The sequence below is a fragment of the Solenopsis invicta genome, chromosome 6 (genome assembly GCF_016802725.1).
Source record: "Solenopsis invicta isolate M01_SB chromosome 6, UNIL_Sinv_3.0, whole genome shotgun sequence".
NCBI classification, from domain to species: Eukaryota; Metazoa; Arthropoda; class Insecta; order Hymenoptera; family Formicidae; genus Solenopsis; species Solenopsis invicta.
The window spans coordinates 11,547,997-11,571,979 of record NC_052669.1 but is presented as its reverse complement, the minus strand read 5'-3'; the positions used below and the strand labels follow the sequence as shown (position 1 = coordinate 11,571,979).

Below are 23,983 nucleotides of genomic sequence, written 5' to 3'. Positions count from 1 at the left end.
TATCTATGCTAATTTCATGAATACGTAAAGGATCCCATCCTTATATTTGCACAAGGGCCCCGAAAATCCTTTGTATAGCCCTGGTGCACAGAGACTGCGCTATACCGTGGGATGTTAAATGATCAATAGTTGTCACGCTGGACCAAAGAACGGAATCAAGAAACTACGTGTCATCTAATAACATCATGAAAACAAAAACACATACGTGCGTACCAGGTACTGGCGGTGAGTTTAGAATATCTTTTAATTTTTATGTCAATTATATAATTGTTTAAACATTCAGATAAGGGGATGTGAGCCAAACCAGATATTAATAATATCAATTCAATTAAGTCCATATTAAGAATATTATAGACATTTCAACCACACATTAGGTCATCATCCGTGTATAAAGTACAATCTGAACGTTGAATTCTTAATCCTAAAAGTCTATGATATCCTTTTTAATTATTTCAACGCTTAGAGAGGGAAAGTTAGTAAAAAGAGGATGACAGTTTCTAATTGTTAACTATTTGAGAGATTAAACATCTTCGATGTATTCTTCATGTATCTTTCGACTACATAAGGTATAGTAAATAAGATGTATTCTGATAATAATTTTTTTCAGTGTTTCTGTGTAAAAGTTATATTATAGATAAATGATATTTCTTGTAGAAGTTATATGTTGCAAAACATGTTAACATAACGGCACCTCAAATATTATTAGATACATTGAAACATATTATATTGCCGTAATATTGCATTGAAATAGGTATTTCTAAAGGCAGACATTTTACGATTGTTGTGATGTTGCATCAACATTTTGTAATGTTTTTGCAAGGTTGCAAACTTGTGATTAATTCTTGCAACGTTGCAACTTCCTGTAGTGTATTGAAAGGATATTTATGATTAGTATAAAAGCTGTATATAAAAATTGCGACTTTAATATCATGAAATTGATAAAACCTATCAACACCGCTTTATAAAATTTAAAATTTGCAGCAAAATTCTTGTAGCAAAATAATATTAAATTATCGCTGAATTAATGTTAAAAATGTATATTTTTTAAAACATAGTTGCAAAAATAAATAATTAATGTAAACTAAACATTAAAAAAAGAACATTTAAAAAAGATAGTGTACTAATTGAGAGTGTGTACTAATCGCGGTTTTATTAATTAAACTAATTAAATAAAATTAATTAAGTCTAAATCAATGTTAAATAAAAATTATATGAATACTGAATAAATATTAAATATAGTAAGATTCGAAAAAAAACGTTTTTTTGTTTCAACTTTTTGGGAAATTTTTTCGGTTTTTTTTTAGAGTAGAAAAATTTATTACAAAAAAGTGTTATATGTACTATGGTAGTACCTTACCAGTATCAAAGTTACCTGTTTTACGATATGATTGCTTAACTCTAGCTACGCTTGTCGAGTCCGTAACTCCGATTCGTGAGATAGCTCGATTTTTTGTCTTGTCACTTTTATTCTAATTAATATTTTTAACCTTCAGCTGACATACTATATTGGATTCGATGTTTTACCACACATGGGGGTACGTCACTTGATCATATTTAACTGCGTATATCTCAATACGTAATGCATAGAATTGAACAATTTTTTTTTAATCGATACACCTGAAAGTTAAGAAAACTAAATAGGTGCAAAAATCGAAAAGCTGAACATATTCGAAATATTCAGAAGAAAAGGAGTGAACAATTTATAAATGTCAAGCATTTTTGTAAGCGGCCCGGGTGTACTACACTCAGTACTAACTGAAGGTTAAGTTTGTATTATAAAAATTAAAAATTATTAATTGGCACCAAGAACCGTTGTGACAAACATGGGCCTTCAATTCTCGCATTTCAATTTCGTTAGTTCGATATATTATATTATTGTTTAAGTTTCTATCCTTAAATTTTTTTTTTGAGATAATCTTAAGTACGAGGGAAATAAAAAGCAAATCACACAAATGTAAATAAAAACAAAGTTAATGTATTTTTTAAATAAACTAAAACGTATACTTCTTGATAATTGCTAATATTTTGCACAAAATAATTAACATAAATATTAATTGATATTAGTCTTTAGACTCGTTGTTAAAATTATATATATTCTTAAAACAGTTTGTTTAATAATTAATAATTATTAAACTTCAAATGATGTAATAGTCTAAAGGTAAACATAAAAAATAGCTCAACATCAATTTCAGCGCTTATACAAAATCTTATTTTAATAATACTGTAAAATTAGTATGTCGTTTATATAAAAAGCAATTTTTCAAAAAAAAATTAGAATTTCTCTGGTTTGTTCCAACAATTAGAAAAAAAGCGGTTTTTTGAAACTATAAATATTTTCAAAATTGTTTTTCTTAACAAATAATTAATATAAGATAAATATAAATATTAAATTAGTAATACAAGAAACGGGTTTAAGAGCCATGTTGGATACTATACGCAAAAGTCAATAAACGAAAACATAAGTAATTAAATATAATTAACAAATATTTCGACCTTTGATTACTGGTCTTCTTTAATAATTATATAGAACAACATATATATAAGGAAATTTTAACAATGGACGGAATTTTATCGAGACCCTACGGCTTACCAAAAAATACACAAACCAAATAATTCTCAGAATAATAATTTCTTTGATCAATAGCCCGTTATATTCCTTAGTTTCCTATTTACATCACATCATTTACAATAGCATACAAGAAGTTCCAAGTTTTATAAAAAATAGCTACCATTTTGTTAATAAACTAATGGTTATCCTGGAATCGAATCAAGTCTTAGCGTCATTGAACATGGTGCCTCTTTTCACAATGTTTCAAAAGACTTAGCGGTGAGAAGCGTCATAGTAAGATGGCATTCAATTTAAAAAAATACCTCCATTCTTTTTAACAAATTTCTTAAATCAGTTAATTTAATAATAGGCCCCACTTCTTTAAAATTTAACAATAATGGCTATAAACAAATTTTTAAATTGCCATTGGAATCTTCGTAATCTCCTATTCTAGCAGATTTGATAATGCAAGATTTGGAAAGTGATGCGATCAATAAACTACCTTTTCATCTTCCATTGTATAATAGATATTATAGATATGTAGACGATATCTTATTGGTGACTCCCTTAAATTCATTATCTTACATCCTCGACACGTTTAATTCCGTATAAGCGCTTATAATTTACAATGGAGACGAAGAAGGAAGAAAAACTGAATTTTTTTAACGTTTCGTTAATCAAGTACAACAGAATTATTTTCAATCAATATCAGAAACCCACTTTCTCAGGAAGATACCTCAACTCCTTTTCTTATCATCCGTTAAGCCATAAAAAAAAGTATTATTTTTGGTATGATAGACAAAATAATTTTATTATCACATCCGCAATTTTATTTTATATTTTTAGTCAATATTTTACTAAAATAATAATCCGTTGAACTTCATATATTTTCTATAATTCAATTTAGATTAAAATACCTTTTTTAAAAAAATGACACTAACAAAAAGACCAATAATAACGATATGAAAAATGATATCAAAAAGGAAAAGAAGAAATATTTTATTGTCTCTTTCATCAATTCAATATCAAAGAACATTTTTGTCTTTTTCCAATAAACACAACTGTTGTGTAGCTTTCACAATTTCTTACAAACTTAATTTTATAACTACAAGGAAAGATTGTGTATTGATCGTTTATTTTATAACGATGTAGTGTACGAAATCAATTGCAAAGATTGTAAATCTACTTATATGAGACAGACAAAAAGGCAAACTAGAGTCACAGAACGGATATCAAAAAATCTAATTCTCCTTCGGATATTTCTAAACAATGCACTAAGAAAAATCATGATTTTGATTGGGAGAATGTGGAAATCCAAATAAAAAAAACCATCCTTTGTTAAAAGATTCAAAATATTACATATAAAGAAACAGCAAAAAGCACTCAATAAACAGAGTGATACTGAACTCCTCTTTAATGCATATCTTCCTATTCTCGAACAAATTGCTTCTCCCTAATTTTTACTCCTTCTTTACTCATCTTAATCCGTTGGTTCCACTGCTATTTTCTTGTTTTTCCCTTATTATTCGTCTTTGAATTTTTAAAGCTGTTACATTCTAATGTAAATCCTGAAGATATGGTTTTGGAACTCATAGGTATGAAAATCATTTTTCTTGTTATTTTAATTTTAAATTGTGTCTAATTTGCATTTTATAATTTTTGACTTGTACAGTATTCGTTTATTTAGTTTTTATATATTTATTTATTTAAGTTTTTATTTACTATTAAATAAACTTTTCAATTTCATATTTTCACAAACACAACTTATATTTACATTAACTTATTATTGTTTAATGTCTTATTTATTCATTATTTAATTTTTAATTATGTTGAATTTGTAACTATGTAATTTGAGCCTTTCAATTAAAATTGATTTTCCAAAACCTTCATCTTCGTAGAACGTTCCATGAGACCATCACATAGAAAACGCGATCCGACACAATTTGTAATGATCTAATAATTTTTGGATAATTATCGAGACGAATATTGCAGTAAACAACTATTTCTGCACCACTGGTAATTAGTTATCTTATTTTTATAATCTTATCTTAATTTTATAAGGTTTGTCTTGTCGTATTTATGGTTTATCGAAATACATAGTATGTATTTCGATAAACCATAAATGCGACAAGATAAACCCTATAAAATTATGTTACAAATATTAAGATTTATTGTACACTGAAAAAAACCGATAATTAATGGTCGAAACATTTGTTTATTACATTTAATTATAGCTATGTTTTTGTTTATTGACTCTTTCATATAATACTTAGCACGACTTTTAAGCCCGTTTCTTGTTTGTAATTTTGAATTGTATTCACATGAGCCTGGATCATCATTTATTATGTATTTATTTCGATTTTTGTTAAATTAGTATTGAATACATAATACAAAAATATTTCTTTAAGTAATCTCAAATGAGTAATTAATGTAAAATAATTAATATAAAGTTAATATTAAATAAACGTTAAATATATATTTTCTTTAAATCAGTATCTAAAATGAATAATCAATGCGAAATAAGTAAAGGAGAAGAGGGAAATATGGCACCCATTTTCATTTTATTGAATAACTTTGTTTATAATTAATATTTTTTATTGAAACTTGAACGATTATATTCGTCGAAGTGTTGTTTGACAGATTCTAGACTCAAAGTAATGAAATATTTATTATTTAGGACGTCATTTATAAAAATCTAAGGCACTGCATAATCGGTAGAAGAAAAAAAATGGTTGTAATATGGCTATATATAAAAATAACTTTTAAAAATTAGTTTAATTTAAAAAAACACAGTACTCAGTTACAAAATTATATATTTTTAATTTTCCACTGTTTAAAATTTTCCCAATTTAGAATTTTTCTGCGTTTTAAACTTTAGAAATACTATTAAAAATATCATTAGAAATATTATTTTATCTCTGTTTAACATTAAACAACAAGCATAAAATGATTTCTCTAATGTTTCTAAAATAATGTTTCTAATGCCAATTGTGACGTGGCCGGTTGCTGTCGAGTAGTCGACACAACGTCAGTCCAGTGAGGTGAGGTTACTATTATTGAGATCGAAGAGGACAACAATGTTTAACCACTGACTTTAAATTGAGCAAAATGTATTTAGACAAATATTGAGAGCGAGTACAAAATGAAAGACGGAATGTTCTGCGTGGTTCACACGCCGCCCTCTAGAATGATAATCGATTTATCGAAGAAATATTTCGATATAAAAATTTTGCTTAAAGAACCATATATTAACAAAATTCCATGTTATTGTTTTAACTTTGTATAACTCGAAATATGTTCAGCCGAATAAAAAGTTAAATAACAAAAAAAACATTTAAGTGTATATTCGTGTGACAATCAAGTTTAAGAATAATGAGGAAGTATGTGTAATTAAAGGTTAAAAGTGTTAAAAGTTTAGAAGTGCTCAAAAGTAAAAATGTCTTATAACAATTCAGTTAATATGTTGTGGCTTATTAACATCACAAAAAAACGGCAAGCTACAAAATAAATAACTCCATAAGCAATTGTTAGAATACGTCACCTAATATCGGAGATAATAAAAGTAGCCATATTGTCGACAGTAGCCATAATACCCTCTTCTCCTTTATTTAATAAAATAAATATTATTTTTACAATAAAACTGTACAATGTATAACCAATAAAAATTAAACATAACAAGTCATTTAAAAAAGATTGTCTACTCATTGAGAAATAGTTCTGAAAACATACGTCAAAAATGGATTTGAGATAATTCAAAAACTAGCAAATTTAAGTTTATTACTTATATAAGTTTATTACGTATATATGTTATACTAGAATGTATTATATAACTTTTAAACGATTCAACTGCAAACAACCAAAAAACCACAAATAATTTTAAAGAAATATATAGTAAGCGGATATGAGATATCTAAAAAATTGGCAAAATTATGTTTTTTATTTATCGTAACTATATTGTAACTTTTAAAGGATTCAAATAACTAGAAAGTCATTATAAACAACCATAAATTATATCTACATGTATTCTGAATCTATTTTCATTCTGAAACATATCATATTTTTCTTCTTTAAAGTTCCAGTTTAAAATCAGATGACGATTATTTTATTCAAAATTTTATATTTTGAAATACAAATAAAATTATTAATATTTCACACAGTTATAAATAAAATACTAACATTTTTGTATTAATATTTGTAAACTTTATTTATGAAAGTCGGTTGCCAAATTCATAAAGGTATAGAGATCTATTAAGGGCTTACATACACTTAAAGATTCCAAAAATAACCATATATTCATGAATTTTTTTCTTCGAACGTATTATAGATATCAAATCGGAGTTTATACTAATATTTTATATACATATAGTTTCGTTAATAAAACATAAATTTTTTATTAAACAATTAAAAAATTAAAAAGATATCGCCGTTGGCATCAGCTATATTAGCTATTGCTAGTTGTCTGCAGTACCTATTTTTAGAATCTATACAGTTCATCCAAAACACAAAAATGCAAGATATTCATAAAATATATAGATAAATATAGTTTGTGTCTCAGCCGATTTTTAAAATTTTCGTTTATTACAAAATGGCGCTTATCTAAATTTAAGAGTCCGATTGTCTAAAATTAAATTAGTTTTCGGCTGTTAAAAAAACTAAGATCTAAAAAAATCTCTTATAACAAAGAGTATTTTCATGTTGAATAAATAGAAAAAAAATCCAAATTTAATCTACCCATTCGTCTCCAAAATATTTTGGGTACCGATTTGAAAAACACAATTTTGAAAAAAACGTGTTTAAAGTTTTCCGTTTACGTTCAACTCTGCATATGCTTGTCTTTTTAAAAAACTATAACTTTTTTGTTTTTGCACATTTTGAGTTGAAACTTTAAGAAAATATTCTTAATACATATATCATACTATAAGAAAAATTGAAAAATCAATTTTCTTTTAACCACCTAGGTGTATGTAATCACTTAATATACAGTTTTTATTACTTATTTAAAATAATGTTTTAAAGAAATATTTATTTTTAACATTAATTAAGTATTAATTTATTTTACATTAATCATTTTTTGAGATAATTTGTAAAAACGTTTATTTAACATTTATTTAACATTAATATTTTTTTCAATTAATTACTTATTTATAATGATAATTTAAAGAAACATTTATCTAATATTTATTTAACATTTATTATTTAAAATAATAATTTAATGTAAAACAATAAAAATGTTTTTATATTTTTATTATTGTATTATATTGACTTTTTTTCTATTTGTGTTCTTCTTATCTCTCTTTAAACAAACAACACAAAAGTTATTCCAGGTTTGTTATTCCGCATTTGCAAAAATTAGTGAAAAAGCTATAATTTTATAATGTTTATATAAAAAAATATATTTTAATCATTCATGTTTTATCTTTGACAAAATACTACTGTGTCCAAAAAGTAAGGTGACATTGCATTTTAAATCTCCCGCGCGCACGGATTTGGAGGAATAAAATTTTTTTTAGGTTGGTAGGACTGTCTTTGACATCCAAGAGAAGTAACACGTCAAAATATCCATTAGTGTTTGAGATACGCATTGTTTTGTGAGTTGCTAAAAGTGAATTTCTCGTTTTTTGCCATGTCTACATTTGTTGAGCAAAGAATTTGCATTAAATTTTGTTTGCGGAATCAAATTTCTGCTGCAGAATCGTTGCGGATGCTGCAGAATGCCTTTGGCGATAAGGTTATGTCGAAAAAAAATGTATACAAGTGGTACAAAGACTTCCATGAAGGTCGAGAACGTGTTGAAGACGAGGAGCGTTCTGGGCGACCATCAACCGCAACCGACGAAGCTCACGTCCAAAAAATTAAAGATTTGGTGTTGGAAAACCGTCGTTTAACCATTAGAGACATTTCTGATGAGATTGGCATATCAAAAGGCTCGGTCAATTCCATTTTGAAGGATGTGTTGGCTCTCAAACGCGTCAAATCTCGACGAAACAACACTTGGTTTTTGCACCACGATAATGCACCGTCACACACTGCGCTGATTATTCGTGATTTTTTAACCAAAAACTCGACTAATATCGTTCCACAACCACCGTATTCACTTGATTTGGCTCCATGCGACTTCTGGCTATTCAGCAAACTCAAGCGGCCGCTCCGGGGACACCGTTTCGAGTCGATAGAAGAGATTCAAGCCGCTGCGAAGAAGGAGCTAAAGGCCATTCCTGAAATCGATTATTACAACTGTTTCGAAGATTGGAAAATCCATTGGAATAAGTGTATTATATCAGGGGGGGGATTACTTTGAAGGGGACGAAATTGATTTGCAAGAATAAATAAAGAATTTTCGAAATAAATGCAATGTCACCTTACTTTTTGGACACAGTAGTATGTTAAACTGATCTATCAGTAGTATATATGCAAATGTATTCATAGATCATCATTCAAGTATTAGTTCCTGTGCAGAAATCAAGCACCATTAGTAGCGGTTCTGGCTTGGATAAGTAACCGCTTGGAACTTTTTGAAAAAATATGATATAATAATTCTAGCATAGTGCTTAGATTTACAGAGGTAAGAAAAAAATCCCCAATTATTTTACTTTAAAAAACAATTTTTTTGCTACATTTAATGTTAAGAAAACATTTTTTACAATATCAACATAAATATTTATTCATTTTTATTTTATTTAATGTTAAAAAACCATTGTTAATAATAATAAAATAAATATATTTTTAATGTAAAAAAGGGGATCCATCCCATTAACTTTAATGTTATTAAAAATATTTTTTTTCATTGCAAAAAATGTTTCTTGAAATATTAAAGAAATATTGCTTTGTATTGGGTTGTAGTTGTTTGTAGTAATTTTCCGAATGTTTATAGTTAAACCATTTAAATATTACCACATATTTACGATAATCAATAAATCTCTTTACTAATTTTTAAGATAGAAGATGGTATTATAATATGCCTATAGGCAACCATAATTAGAAACTTTAAATTTAAGAATTGGGTCAAAGAGACGAGTTAAATAATTCTGGATGTCAATTAAAACTTTTATTACGATAGTACGTATAAACGCAATTAATCCGGAACGTTTTGGCTATACTTAGCCTTCATCAGCCAAAATAAATAATTTAAACAACCATGTTACAAATTTTCCTAATAAAAAATAAATGAAAAAACAAGGAAATACAAAAAATACAGACGCTCATTACGTAGGTCTAAGCTCGTTACGTCGCTTCTCACATAGTGTTGTTATAGCTGGAGGATCGGTGACAACTCCGGTTACCGGTTGGTATAAAACAATTAAGATCGACAAATTAAGATAAACAATTAAGATTGACAAAACAATTAAGATCGCGGTAAGTCTTTTCAAATTCATCGACTCAGAAATTAACTCGTTGACCTCAACCAATAAAAAATGGTTTGTCAATCTATCAAAGACGGAAATTTCCTCCCACTGTCTCTAATCTGTTACAGTTGGATGGCAATTTTTGTCTTCCTCCAAGAAAGAAACCAGGTATAATCGAGTTTATCAAAGATATAAAGAACAACCGAAACATTGACAAAGAAAGAGGGAAGATTCGCAATACGATAATTCCGCATTTACACAAATTTCTACACTCGTCTAATCTACACACCATTGAGAGGGAATTATTACGGATGAAGAGAGCCATCTCAAATTTCTATATAACAAATCCTAACGTTATTTTCACTCGCGTGGACAAAGGGAACATCACTGTAGCAATGGAAAAAACAGATTATATTAACAATATGGAAAAACTTCTTCAAGATAAAGAAGCTTACATCATGATCAAGAAAAATCCAATAAAAAACGTTGAAAAAGAATTAAATAACCTAATAAAAAAATGGCACAATAAGGATTATATATCAAGACAAAAGTACTTTTCTCTTCATTCGAGTGATTCCACTCCCTAAAACCCTATGGTCTCCCGAAAATACATAAAGAGAATTTTCCCCTCCAAATTATTGTTTCCTCTGTGAACACCGCACTTTATCCATTAGCTAAATTTTGACACAACATTATTAGCGGAAGTTTAAATTAGGATCCTAGGCAAGTCAATAACAGTTTTGAGCTCGTTAGATCTCTCTCAGGGGTAATGGTCAGTGAGAATGATATTTTAATTTCATTGGAGGCGACATCGTTGTTTATCAACATTCCTTTGAATCTTGCAATTGACAGCATTTGTGCGAGATGGACACTCATAGAAAACAATATTGTCATTTCATTGGAGGAATTTTTACTAGCGTTGAAATTTATACTTTCCTCTACATATTTTACATTTAATACCATTATTTATAAACAAATATTCGGAACACCAATGGGCTCACCCTTATCACCTATAATAGCACACGTTATGTTGCAAAATTTAGAAGAAAAAGCGCTCAATTCCATTAATTTGGCATTATTGTTTTACTATCAATATGTTGACGACATTGTTTTGGCAGCTCCTGTAAATTTAATTGACTTTATTCTCAGGATCTTTAACAATTTTCATGAAAGAATTTTACAATTCACCGTAAAATTAGAACATGACCGCAGTTTAAGTTTTTTAGACATCTTATTAAAAATTGTTGACAACACAATCATCACTGATTGGTTCCATAAAAAAATCTTCTCGGGGCGGTACTTATCATTTTTTTTCCCAACATCTGCTACGACAAAAAATTGGTATAATTTTCAATATAGTAGACAGAGCGATCTTGTTGTCACATCCTACTTTCCATCAAAAAAACTTAGAACTAATTGTAAATTTGTTGTTGGAAAATGGATATCCGTTAAACTTTATATTCAGACACATTGTGACTAGGATCAATAAATTAATTCCTAAACTTTCCTAATTTTGCTGAGAATACTTCTGTTCAGAATCAGGACAACAAAAAAGATCCTAAAAAATTTTTTGTCATTTCCTACATTTGAAACGTCTCTGAGATAACTGCGTCTTTAATAAACAAAAATGCACTCATAGTAAGTTTTAAGTGCATAGAAGAAATGAATAACGTTATCAAAGTACACAAAGACAAAACAAATTATATCTGTAATAACAATGTCATCTATAAAATCAATTGTTATAATTGCGATGCTACATATGTGGATCAAATTATGAGACAATTGAGGACCAGAAGTGAGGGAACATAGAAACAACATAAAGCTCGATCCATCGAGACATTCTGTAATTACCGAACATCGAATTAACTTTGATCACAACTTTTACTGGAAAAAAAAAAAAAAAATTTTCAATTCAGAACCAAATTTTAGAAAAAAATTAGTTTCAGAAATGATACATATTAAACAGCAAAATAATGAAATTAACTCTCAGAAGGATACAGAACTTTTACATGATACATATTTTCATTTGCTTGACTCGGTCAAAAACAAATAGAGATACAGAATATCAGTTTCGTTTACCGCTCTGCGTCACTTGTGTTTGTGGTCTGTCACGGCAGTAAGATCGTCAGCCGTTTATATTCGCTCATGTATTTTCGTTTTCAAAATGTACAACACAGTGAGTTTCGATTTAGCTATGTGCGTTAGTGAATCGTATTATTTCATTTATAATTTTATGATTCTTCTATCATGCAGATAACTTTCGTTAATTACTGTCATCGGGTATTGCATATGAATTCATGTCTGTTGCGGCTGTTCATCATATAATCATTTGACGAATTCCGATCTCGACGTCCTTACATCGTCAGTAATTAAAGTGACAAAATTGTAAATTTGTACACAATGGAAAGCATCGTCCGAAGTTGTCACCGATCCTCCACCTATAACAGCACTATGTGAGCAGCGACGTAACGAGCTTAGACTCGCGTAATGAGTATCCGTATTTTTCGTATTTCCTTGTTTTTTTTTATTTATCTTTTATTAGGAAAATTTGTAACATAATTGTTTAAATTATTTATTTTGGCTGATAAAGGCTAAGTATAGCCGAAACCTTCCGGATTAATTGCGTTTATGCGTACTGTCGTAATAAAAGTTTTAATTGACATCCAGAATTATTTAGCTCGTCTCTTTGACCCAATTCTTAAATTTATGTTTTTAACATTAATACGAGCGTGTCTATTATTTATCATTGTTTAAAAACTTTGTTATTAATGAATATTTTATATCGAAACTTAACGATATTTATCAAAATGCTATTAACCCTGTTGATCTGTTCGCGTTACCATGACCCCACTTATTATTTTATATATTTTCAAAATATATAAAAACAAAACAGACTATTAAAACTTTTATTACTAAAAATTCAAAGATAAATAATAAACAAATAAATAATATGTCCATCAAAAAATGAAGAAAAACATTTTTTATTAGCTGATACAATTTGGACAAAAATAACTTGTGTGTGACATAAAAATGTGTTTTTGGCAATTACTACATACAATATTTGTTTTATTGTCATTGCTTGATAGACAAAATTTGCATTTGTGTTGTAAAACACAATTATTGGCCTGCGCTTTGTTTTTCTCTTACTAAAAAATTTTGTATAAATTTTGTAAAGACTAGACAAAACAGGCGCATGCTATAAAGCTTTAAATATTACATAATTTTTTATACAAATTACAAATTTAATGTTACACTAATAACTTCTCAATACACATAGTCAAAATCTTAGAACATATACTACTGAAAGGAGCATTGGCTTAAAAAGTTGACGCAGAGAAGATTGACAAGGATAGATATATAATACACCTAGTTGAAAATGCGCATGCTTAAGACAAATCAAACCGATGTTTTTCATCACCCCGCAGTCCTCACGCGTATCTAGGCTTTCATTTGTTGGAGTATGGGCATTACCGACTAGACGCATTTTATATCTATCCTTATCAAACTTCTACGCATTGTATCTCCATCCTTGTCAAATTTTTCTGCGTCAACTCAAATGTACAGGAATTATAGACCTATACTCTTTCCAGTAGTATATGTTCTAAGTCAAAATATGCGATCTCTACGATAACAGCCGCTTATAAAGTAAACGCTGAATGAAAACCAATCAGCATATTAAAAGAATGATAACAATAAACTTCGAGAAATCGAGTATCAATGCAATGTACTTTTTCAGATAAAAAAATCTTCATCACAACAGTTAATAAACATTTTAAAAATATAAATGCAATTTACAATTTAATGAGACTTTCCAGATTTAAACGAAAAGTATTGCAAAAGCTTATGAGAGTCAGCGCTGTTATCAGTGCGCACAAGAAAAAGTTTATTCTATATTGTCAATTTACAAACATATAAACGTTTCGACTCTCTTTGGAGTCATTCTCAACATAGTACAAATTTTGACTAGCATAATATAATTCTAACAAATAATTAAATCTCGTCAAAAAGGCTAATGAGAGTCAGCGCGGGTATAAGTGCGCAAATGTTTATTTCTTGTCAACAAACAATTTCAACGTGTTACTTTTATATCGAATTACAATAACTACGGACGTTTCGACTCATTTTGAATCATCTTCAGCGCAATATATACAGAATCTCATCCTTAGCAGTCAGCAAAAAACGGGAGGACGTCGCGTCAAACCGGCGGTTTGCTAAATCCGCAATGGCATCTTCCCCGTGACTGTGTCAAAGGAAATGACACTTCTCTATATCAAACGTTTTTTTACAAAGATAATATTTAAATTGGCTATATTTGCTTGACTCACCCATTCTTTACTGGGATAAGATTTAGTCTTGTAAGAATAATTATGATTCTCTTGTCACAGTATACACTCAACGACGGAACATGCTCACTATCACAAGTCAAAATGTATACAGACTGTGTGTTTGGTTTCAAAAGTCTTGTTTCAACTTCGCACGCAAAGACAAGCAGTCGGAGATATACAGATCAAAATAAATATAATACATAAATACGGTCTATAAGATAATATAAGAAAATAAAAGAGTCGTTCACAACTTGTCATAATGTATAAAAATAAATAAATAACAAGAGTGTAATATTATAAATTATTAATTCCGTTACAATTTGTTAAGTAATGAGAGATATGCATGATGTAAACAATCAGTATCTGTTTGCAAATTAAGGCTGTTATTCTGTGACTGTATGTGTAACATTTCTGATGTTAGTCGCGTGCCCAAAAACGCTCATTGTTTAGGATTTTTATGTTCTCCCAATCAAAGGTTTGGTTGGGACAACATAAAAATGGTTAAAATTCAGTCTATGTTCGATGAATACGGAGTGACTGTTTGTATTTCACTTAATATGGTTACGATGTTTAGTAATTCTTGTTTTCAATTTTCGCCCCGTTTGTCCTACGTATGACGCATCGCAATTCTTACACATAATCTTATAAACTACATTTTTCTTATAGTTGTTTGGGAGAACATCTTTCTGCACTTTAATAAATACATCACAGTCTACTTATAAAAGGGTGTTTTGCAGGCATGGCAATCTCCCGAGGGCGTATGGACTCTCGAAGGTTCACAAACCTGGTGTGCCACTTAGAATAATAATCTCATCTATCGACAGTCCTCTTTATGGTTTAGGCACGTTGTTACACGAAATTATCTCGAAAAACATTCCAGATGCCGCAAGTAAGATAAACAATAGCTTTGAATTAGTCCGCAACTTGAAGGATAAACGTTTAGAGCCAGGTCACGAATTAATTTTATTAGATGTCGTTTCGTTATTTACAATTATTCCTATAGATTTAGCGTTAGAAAGCATTTTGAACAAGTGGGAATTTTTTAGGGACACTTGCAGCATCTCAAAACAGGAATTTTTAACGGCGATACAACTTGTCCTTGACTCGACTTATTTTAGTTTCGGAAATAATTTCTACAAGCAAAAATTTGGGACCCCCATGGAATCTCCATTGTCACCTGTGATTGCGGATCTCGTTATGCAGAATCTGGAATCTTAGGCCCTAGAAAAAATTGGAGTGCATCCACCCTTTTATTTTAAATATGTTGATAACGTGGTGATGGTAGTACCGGGGAATCTTATTGACCTTACTTTGAACACGTTTAATTCGTTTCACCCCAGAATACAGTTTACACTGGAAATACGAGGGGACAGGATAGATTTTTTGGACATCACCGTTATTAATAATAAGGCTTCTTTAATTTTTGATTGGTACCATAAACCTACGTTGTCAGGAAGATACTTAAATTTTTTATCGGGTCACCCCTTGTCTCAAAAAAGAGGGACAATTATGGGAATGGTTGACAGAGCGTTTTTACTATCTGACCCTACATTCCACAGTAAGAATATTAAGTTTATTGTAAACACACTCTTAACCAATGATTATCCTGCTAAATTTATTTTCAAGACAATAAACAGCCGTCTTAAATCTCTTATCAATAAAAAGATAATTAATCAGATAGACGAGAACACAGATATTGACACAACAAACAATAGAGTGCCGTGGTTTTTGCTGTCATACATTCCTTCAATTTCCGAGAAATTCAAAACTATCACTAAGAAATTTAAAATTATCTTTTTTCTGTCTTAATAAATTGAGCAAATTTATTAAAGTGCAGAAAGATGTTCTCCCGAACAACCATAAGAAAAATGTAGTTTATAAGATTATGTGTAAGAATTGCGATGCGTCATACGTAGGACAAACGGGGCAAAAATTGAAAACAAGAATTACTAAACATCGTAACCATATTAAGTGAAATACAAACAGTCACTCCGTAATCACCGAACACAGACTGAATTTTAACCATTTTTATGTTCTCCCAACCAAACCTTTGATTGGGAGATCATAAAAATCCTAGACAATGAGCGTTTTTGGGCACGCGACTAACATCAGAAATGTTACACATACAATCACAGAATAACAGCCTTAATTTGCAAACAGATACTGATTGTTTACATCATGCATATCTCTCATTACTTAACAAATTGTAAGAATTAATAATTTATAATATTAGACTCTTGTTATTTATTTATTTTTATACATTATGACAAGCTGTGAACGACTCTTTTATTTCCTTATATTATCTTATAGACCGTATTTATGTATTTATTTTGATCTGTATATCTCCGACTGCTTGTCTTTGCGTGCGAAGTTGAAACAAGACTTTTGAAACCAAACACACAGTCTGTATACATTTTGACTTGTGATAGTGAGCATGTTCCGTCGTTGAGTGTATACTGTGACAAGAGAATCATAATTATTCTTACAAGACTAAATTTTATCCCAGTAAAGAATGGGTGAGTCAAGTAAATATAGCCAATTTAAATATTATCTTTGTAAAAAAACGTTCGACATAGAGAAGTGTCATTTCCTTTGACACAGTCACGGGGAAGATGCTATTGCGGATTTAGCAAACCGCCGGTGACGCGACGTCCTTCCGTTTTTTGCTGACTGATGAGAATGAGATTCTGTATATATTGCGCTGAAGATGATTCAAAATGAGTCGAAACGTCCGTAGTTATGGTAATTCGATATAAAAGTAACACGTTGAAATTGTTTGTTGACAAGAAATAAACATTTGCGCACTTATATCCGCGCTGACTCTCATTGGCCTTTTTGACGAGATTTAATTCTTTGAAATTTCAAGAGTCCTTTATTAATTCCAATAATCGTAACAATTAATTGTCCGGCCATTGTCGATCCGATATTCAGCTGAGTCACTCACAATTTGCACAAGCCGAAGTGTAGCTTTTCTACTGTGTGTGATAGAGGAGATGGCAAGCTCTCTCTATAATTATATGCAAAATTCTCCATAGTATTTTAACGATTAACAAAATTATTTAACGCAGTGACTTACCACCGGATCAGGACAAAGATCACCAAAGCCATGGATAAAAAATTGTGGCACTTATAATCATTGTAAGAATAATTTTCAACGATTGCTGTAAATTTGATGTTACTGACAGCGCTGCTTAGTGACTGAGCGTTAACCGTAGATATTCGAACCATTGAAAGTCAAATAGAGAATATATATTGTCAATATTCAAGAGGGAACAAAAATATAATTGTAAATACACTAAGCAACAAAATTATTGCAACACTCATTCATACCAAAATTTTGCACAACTTCAAATAACCATAACTTCGTTAAAAATTATACTTAAAAGTCTTTTTTTTTTATTTCAAAACTTAAAATCTCTATTTTAAGGTGCATTTGTCAATTTTGAATTTCTGTTTTTCTCTTTGTTTCTTTAAAGTAAGAACGTATTTTGTTTCCAAATATTTGCATAGTTTGACGCACTCCACGGGATAGGATGAATTTTTTTTGTAATTGTCACAATAACCATCATAAAATTTGGAGTTTTCCCTGCAAATTGAAAAAAAAATCAGGTCTGTATGATTTTTTTCAAGGAGTTAGGATGTATCAAAGTTATGTATGCATTTTTGTTAGTTACTGCCAGCATTATCCAGATTTTGATTTGTCTCATTGATGATGAAGCGATCTTTTCTAGCTGACGTTATTCGTCTTCGACCTTGTCCTCTTCTTCGACAAAATCCGCCTGTTTCTTGATAACAAACCCAAACTCGAGAGATAGAGGATCGATGAACCTATTCTCCTTGCAACATAACTTTGATTTAATCTTTCCAAAAGAGCAATGATTTGCCCACATTGAATTTTGTTTAAACTAGGCATTGTTACGACTTTATCGTTTGCTTCTTGAGTGATACAGTAAAGAATAAGTTTACGCTTATATAGAGTTTTGGTGTTTACAGTTTTTATGGGAATGAATGTAAATCGCTACATTTCACAGCGTTTCTCCGCATCATGCAAACACTGTAAATATCAAAATTCTATATAAGCGTAAACTTATTCTTTACTGTATTACTCAAGAAGCAAACGATAAAGTGGTAACAATGCCTAGTTTGAACAAAATTCAATGTGGGTAAATTATTGCTCTTTTGGAAGGATTGAATATACGCATTCTTTTTGCCTTCTCCAGTAAATTGTAAATTACGTTCGTGATAAACTTCTACCTATAAAGTAATTGCTAGAACTCTATCCCTAATTAACTGGAGTTGACTATAATTAATTGCATTAATATTTACTAAGTTATTGTCAAAAACCAAAATGATCTACAACCTTCTTCTTTTCTCTAAAGAAATGTACATTGACATGCATTTATATGTTCAATTGATTAATAATTGCTGAAAATATTGTAATGTTTTAAAAAACATTTTTATATTTACTTTTATAGTTTATAAAAAAATTTTATTTTATAGTTTATAAAAAATTTTTAATTGTGTACTATTAAAAAATAACTTCATTTTAATCATATATTACAATTAAAGGTAAATTTATGAGCCACAAAATTTTTTTTAAAGAAAAAAATGACTCACTTTCTTTCAATCCTGTACTACGGATAAAAATGGATCTCAGATTTTTAAGTCATTTTTGAGATTAAGCTAACACGTCAACATGGGCGCAAAATGAAATACACAAAAGATTTAGTGCAAATTTGTTGTTTTAATCGCGATTTTATTGCTCCAGCCATTTAGCAGAAAATCATGTTTCTGTTAATTTTTAAGAAAGTTAGAATGCCCATTAAAAGAAAATATTAAAAAGTAAAATGTTTACGCTATAATTTAGTGTTAACTATGTGCTTTCAAAATATACATCACAAACTTTTTGTGTTCATTCTCTTTGATCAAAAAATCACCCCCGATGTAAACACGTACAAGAATAAAGTGCTAATTAAAGTATGGATAACGAAATGGTTCTAGGCTTAAAATTCACTTCTATTTATGTGTTTTCAAAATATGCATAGGGAGATTTTTGTGCTTATCCAAAGCAAGATAATACAAGAATAAAGATGAGTAGCTGCTCACTTTGATAGCGATTTTTCAAAGGAGATGATCACTTCATTGCTCAACTAAAATAAAATGGCACGAAAATAAAACTTTTCAGGAGAGTTTTGCAGACCCTATAATGTGTTTAAGGGTTAAAATTGTGGAATCTAATTCAACCTAAATGACATGTATTTTTTAAAAAAATGTATGAAATCTTTAAATTGCATTAATTATAAAAAAAATAGTAGCAATGTGTGACATAAAGAGTTGTGAGTTTGCTCTCCATGTGAAAGATCTAGGTTTAAATCCATCTAGAATAACTCTAAATCGGTTTGTAATCAATTTAGAAGCGATCGCTACCTCTCGAAAAGCAAAGACAAACTACCGAGAATGATTCTGCCCTCTAGAAAAAAAAAGTCTCTTCTAATAGGTCATTCAAAACTGGCGTTAAAACTATATTTTTTAACAATAAATGCTTGACAATAAATGCTAAGAATAATTTGGGTCATTTAAAAAGTATCCGCGGTTTTTTGTTCAATTTTTGAATAACATTTTTCTTTTATTGAAAATCAATTTTAATCAAGTACATATTGGTTGTTATTATCTATAACTTTTTGCCATTTTTCAGGTAATTTCATAATTCCATCTGTGTAGAACTTCTGTGGTTTATCAGCAAAAAACTTTTTCAAGTGATTTTCGGCAGCTCGGCCAATGTTTTTCCATCAAGAGAGTTCTGCAAAGATTGAAACAAATGGTAGTCAGACGGTGCAAGGTCCGGGCTATACGGTGGATGCATTAAAATTTCCCAACCAAGCTTCCTCAATTTTTTCTGTTAATCAATTTTGGTCATTTTTTCTTAATCGCTTCCTGCAATCTATCCAGTTGTGAACAGTAGAGCTCTGAATTAATTGTTAGGCCATGTGGTAACACCTCATGACGGACGACTCCCTTCCAATTCCACCATACACACAACATCACTTTATTTGTCTTCAAATTAGGATTTGAAATCGTTTGTGGTGGTTTGCCGCGCTTACCCCATCACCTTTTACGAACAATATTTATGTATTTTACCCATTTTTCATTGCCCGTAATGATTTGCTTCAGAAATGGGTCGATTTCGTTGCATTTTAGTAGTGTTTTACTGATGGAATTCGGTCAATTAAATTTTTTTGCGTTATTTCAGCCAAACATCGAGTTTCTTTACGTAGTCAGCCTTTTTCAAATGATTCCAAACTGTCACATGGTTGATTCTTAGTGCATTGGCTATGTCCTGATAACTTATATGCCGGTCATGCTCGACCAGTTGCAAAATTTCATTGACTTTTTTAGTGACTGGCCGACCAGAACGAGGTCGATCTTTGACATCAAAATTTCCAGAACGAAATCGAACAAACTACTCTTGCGTCCTGCGTTCACTTACAGCATCAGCGCCGTAAACTTCACAAATTTTTCTACATGTTTGTGCTGCGTTTTTACCTTCTTTGTAATAAAAAAGCATCACATAATGTATTTCTTCAAAAATTTCACTCATTTTCAAACCAATATAACTTTTGACACAATTGATGAATTACTTTGTTGACAAAAAAATATAACCTAAAATGTCATCTTTCAGATGCGCGTTTGTTTGATACAATCGGATCAGTGTTGCCCGATATATGACCATCAACACCATCTAGTGACAAAAAACCGCGGATACTTTTTAAATAACCCAATATCTTCTTTAACAGAAATAATAGTATGCAAACGCCACAAATAAATCATTTTTATCCTTAACAAATATTCGGCTGTTCAGCACATGACTTTGCCGAATTTTCGGTATTTGGTTAAGTGCCGAATATACTATTTGTTGCATCTCTACTTTCTAACAATCTAGTACACACATAACAATCTAATGCACAAAATTAGCCAACAATTAATTTATGTGAAAATTATAATCATAGTGGCTTTTTTTCTCCACTGGCATCTTCCCCTCAGTTATAGATTTATTTCAGTATTTTAGATGCTACGTTGATCTGAAAAAAATCTAAAAAATATTCAAAATAATTTGAAAAAAATTTGAAGACCTTTTTGAATATTTGAGTTTGTACAAAATATCTGAAAAATTTTTTAAAAAGTTATGAAATTTATACAAATTTTGAAAAATTATATAAAAAATTTTGAGAGAAATTTTCATCAGAACAGCTTTCAATTTATTTATTTTATATATTTGTTTAATTAAAAATGGTTTGTATTGCAGATCTACCTGGAGAATCAATCGAAGAGATTGCTGAATCTGTAGATGAGTTGCGGGAGAAGCTTGCTAATATGAAAAAGCTCATGAAAGAGCGAAGAGGTACGACACTGGGAGAGATCAGTGCCCGGAAAAGAAAAGAATCCTCCAACATAATAGACGATAATCTTTTATCCTGGATTTTTGGATTGGCTCTCGCAGGGATTCTGATTGTTAGCGGCTACGCTTTCTACAACCTTTATCATGCAGTGCTGAAGAAATTCCCATCCCATCATACGGAATTATAAAGAGAATGCGTGAGAGCGAGAAGGTGTGATGATAAAAATTTTCGTAAATTTTCTATGGCATTAGAAAATCAGCCTTAACATCTTAACAAACGAAATCACAATACCGCCAGATGTTCTTTTTTCTATAAACTGTTTGACTAATTTATTTTCGATTTTTCTTTTAAAAATACGATAATATAATATCAAAGTAATTAATGATTAAAAATAAAAAATTTCTGGCACGTATTAGATTTGAAAGAGAAAATAAAAATGATAAAAATTCTGTAACTTACCTTATATGACTATCTTATTTAATTAATAAAATTGTAATCTAAAATTTCGATTGCCAAGATATTGTTCAAATTGTTAAGGATTGAAAATCTACGTAAAATTTCTTTAATGATTTTTAAAAGTTCGAGTTGAGTTAATTAAAAAAATGATTAAAAGTTTCGTACAAAAATCAAACAAGTACATTTCTTTTAATCTAAATTATCAAATCATTCTGTGTCAATAGCGTCACATCGTGAATAATTTTCTTTTTGCAAGAATCAAACAGAAAATTGCAAGTATAAATATAAAATAGGTTTTAAATATACAAAAATTAGCTAATTAGCATATGGTAAATATGAAAATTTTTTGCAAGACCCAAACAAATACTCAAAAATTTTTTTTTTATTTTTTTTATAAATTCTTCAAAATAATTAATCTTAAAATCTAAATCTTTGTTTATATACTTACACGAAAAAAATTTACTTGTTTTAAGTAAATACATTTTTTAAAATTATAATTAAAACAGTTAAAAAATTATTACTGTCAACAATAAACAGTTTTTGTTCCAATAAAATATTATCTTGAAAGCAAATAGTTTATCAATGAAGAAAATGTTTTGTTGAAATAAAAACATATTTAAATAACAAACAGAATAATAATAATACATAATAATTTGTCAGTAAAAATTATTTTATTAAAACTAATTATTTTAATTACTTGTATCTCATAGTTTATAATAAATGAGCATTATTGTTTAATTTGTAACATGAATATCATAAAATTCTATATAATTTTAAATAATTTATTGATTATTTGTATCAATTAATGCATAGCCCACATAAACAGTAATAAGCTATTATTTTTGAAAATACACATTATAGCAAAAATTGTTCCAGACATTGTATAGTCTAAAGAAAGACAAATAATAGTAAAATCAATTTTCAAAAAAATTAATTTTTTAATTTATAAAAATATATAAACGGCTCACATGAATCAATTAAAATCATTACAAATATTAAATAACTTTTACTGAACCGCCGCTGTTATTAATGAATACGTTACAAAGAAATTCATTATTACAATTAATTCACTCACTCATACGTTTCGTTCCTCTTGTTGGTTCTTTTTCAGTGAACTGCAGCAATTATAGATTACAACCACAAGAGTAAATGAAAGTTATTCCTCTCGCATCATGTAAACTCCAGAAAATTGAATAAATGGAATTGCTTATCGGCAATAATAGTCTAAGAATAGAGCATCAAATTATTAAAGCCAAATGAAAAATTGAAACATAACAAAACTTACAAAAAAACAGAAAAAAGCGTGACCAAATAATGAAACAACTAATCTTAAAACATTGTTTCAATCAAATTCATGATTGAATTTGAAGCGATGCTCAATAATCGTAAACGAGGCATAAATAATACTAAATGTTTCATATCGAAAATCATAAAAAAATAGAAATCGAGATTGAATCCTCAAAACAATACAAAGTTGTTCGACCCTATCTATACCAAACTAATAGATAGCACATAGACAATGAGTTCTTTATTAGTTATGAGACTGTGTGGAAAGAAGGAATAACTTAACTCGATGGATTATTTCTTTTCAGATTATTGTCGTTATGTCCTTGTGCTTACATCGCCATAATTACCCCCAAAAAAATGAAAGAGATCTGAAGAGACCTACTCAGATCCAATCAAACATGAGTAAGTCTGATGCGATCAAAGTGGACAGGGTCAGATATGACGAGAATAATCTATATCCATTCAAATGCATTCAGACATGAATAGATCTGGACATATAGTGCGGAATTGTTCAGATAGATTCTAATAGGAATTATTCCATTTTTCCTAAAAAAAAACACTAGTCTATTGAAGTCTAGGAAATAATTGAATAATTCTGATCAAAATCCATTCCGAAGAATTTCATAA

The 23,983-nt window shown here is 29.4% G+C and overlaps 1 protein-coding gene across 4 annotated transcripts; it reads left to right on the top strand.

Annotated features, from left to right (window-relative positions):
* Positions 1 to 79: 79 nt before the first annotated feature.
* On the top strand, positions 80 to 23,361 carry LOC120356742. 4 transcript variants are annotated; one of them, XM_039450183.1, is made up of 4 exons: positions 98 to 225; positions 19,912 to 20,055; positions 21,520 to 21,823; positions 23,181 to 23,361. In XM_039450183.1, exons 2-3 carry the CDS (start codon positions 19,995 to 19,997, stop codon positions 21,798 to 21,800), a joined length of 342 nt encoding a protein of 113 aa, XP_039306117.1. In that variant the 5' UTR covers positions 98 to 225; positions 19,912 to 19,994; the 3' UTR covers positions 21,801 to 21,823; positions 23,181 to 23,361. The 4 variants fall into 4 exon arrangements, with proteins under 4 accessions (XP_039306118.1, XP_039306117.1, XP_039306116.1 ...); XM_039450182.1 differs by lacking the exon at positions 23,181 to 23,361 and having other exon boundaries at positions 99 to 225; positions 21,520 to 22,348; XM_039450184.1 differs by lacking the exons at positions 19,912 to 20,055; positions 23,181 to 23,361 and having other exon boundaries at positions 80 to 225; positions 21,520 to 22,348.
* Positions 23,362 to 23,983: the final 622 nt, after the last annotated feature.